At 31.3% G+C, this 1771-nt stretch overlaps 1 protein-coding gene across 1 annotated transcript in view; it reads left to right on the top strand.

Annotated features, from left to right (window-relative positions):
* LOC108690936 (juvenile hormone acid O-methyltransferase) overlaps positions 1-1549 on the top strand; it is a 2230-nt gene extending 681 nt beyond the window's left edge. The window contains exons 2-6 of the mRNA XM_018198490.1: positions 202-419; positions 479-650; positions 835-967; positions 1049-1199; positions 1347-1549. Coding sequence (XP_018053979.1) covers positions 233-419; positions 479-650; positions 835-967; positions 1049-1199; positions 1347-1549 — 846 coding nt within the window. The 5' untranslated portion in view covers positions 202-232. The remainder of the gene's footprint in view (positions 1-201; positions 420-478; positions 651-834; positions 968-1048; positions 1200-1346) is intronic.
* The last annotated feature ends 222 nt before the right edge of the window (positions 1550-1771 follow it).

Genomic DNA, 1771 nt, shown 5'->3' with positions numbered 1-1771 from the left:
GCTCTCTCTCTCTCTCTCTCTCTCTCTCTCTCTCTCTCTCTCTCTCTCTCTCATGTCATGTTCCTCATAACTGAGAGTGATCCTAAACATGGTTAAACAGTATGATATTAGATCGTTTATATAAGAATCATACAAAAGTACTCAGTTTTAATACAAAAGTACTCAGTACTTTTAACGTTGGAACGTTGTAACATTTAATAGAAGGTACGAACCGAAGATTACATCGCAAGTCATGGAAATGGTTGAGGACTATGTTAGCGGAAGTAATATGCAACGTCGTGACGCTCAGGACGTCATAGATGAATTTAATTGTGAACTATCAAACATGCGAGGAAAATGTTTAGATATCGGTTCGGGTCCAGGGAACATTACCAAGGAACTGTTACTTCCGATCTTGCCACATGATGCGGAGGTAGTAGGTAAGTAAATGAAAATTTGACGGTATGCGTGTTTCTTTTAATAAAGAATCATTTCGTAGGCGCAGATATATCCGAAGCGATGGTGAATTACGCCAGTCAAAAATATAATGATGAAAAACGATTGTCCTTCGTTATTCTGGACATCGAAACATCGGAATTGCCAAGTGACCAAGTCGAGCAATATGATAATGCCGTGTCTTTCTATTGTCTGCATTGGTGTAACGATATATGGTATTTTACTTTCTTGGGTAACATTTAAAAAAAAAAGCTTTTGTAAATAAAACAATTTCTATAATTAATTTTGTATTATTAGAAGAAAATTATGCGAAAAAAATTTATATATGTTATATTAACGAATGCTAATCAACATTAAAAAAATATCTTAATTTTTTAAATTAAGTTGCTAAATTTTCAGGCGCGCTTTACAGAATATTTACAAGTTACTGCGACCAAATGGAAAAGCGCTTGTAATGTTCCTTGGATATCATTCTGGATTCGAGGCATATCTACAACTCAAGCAGTATCCACGATATCAATCTTATCTTCAGGCATTAATAATAAAAATAAATAAAACACGTTTAACGATAATGTTAACATTAAATTCAAATGCTTGTATCCTCTTCTTTAAGGATGCATGCCGTTACGTGCCGTACTTCCAACGAAGAATGTGTAAAGATGTCAGAGCGAGTCTGCGAAAAATGCTTGAGGATGTCGGCTTTGAAATTCTGCACTGTAGCAAAAGGGAAAAAAGTTATCACTACAGCAAACAAAGCCTCAAAAGTAAGATACTGAATAACAAGATAAATTATTATCTGTACACGTATAAGAATAAATTAAAGCATTGTAACAAAAATTAATCGTCGCAACTAAATAAGAATTTTTGTCTCTTTGTTTATATAAAATAAAATCATATTTGTATTTTTGCAGACCACGTGTGCGCTGTTAATCCTTTTATGAAGCGGCTCCCCGATGATATGAAAAGCGAATTTATAGACAATTTGCTAAATGAAATCATGAACCAAAATGTTCTGATTCCGCTTAAAAGCAAAAGCAAAAGCAGCCAAGAATACTTAATATTGCGATATTATCTACTAATAGCATACGTACAAAAACCGGCATCAGCTATTTGAAAATTTTTTAATTATTTACAAAATGTGTATATTTTTAGATTATTTTATTATTTTTAGATAATAAGTGATGCAAGATTAAAAACAATTAAATTTCAATCATTCAAATAAAATTCAATCATTATGTAAAATAATGTATTATTACTATAATTATGTACTATAATTAGATTTATATTTTATAGTTTTTTATAATTTCTAAGAATGTAATGTTTTTACGATTATTAC

The sequence above is a fragment of the Atta colombica genome, unplaced genomic scaffold (assembly GCF_001594045.1).
Source record: "Atta colombica isolate Treedump-2 unplaced genomic scaffold, Acol1.0 scaffold38, whole genome shotgun sequence".
In the NCBI taxonomy this organism is placed as follows: Eukaryota; Metazoa; Arthropoda; class Insecta; order Hymenoptera; family Formicidae; genus Atta; species Atta colombica.
Note: the sequence above shows the minus strand (reverse complement) of the source record. Positions and strands in the feature narration are given on the sequence as shown.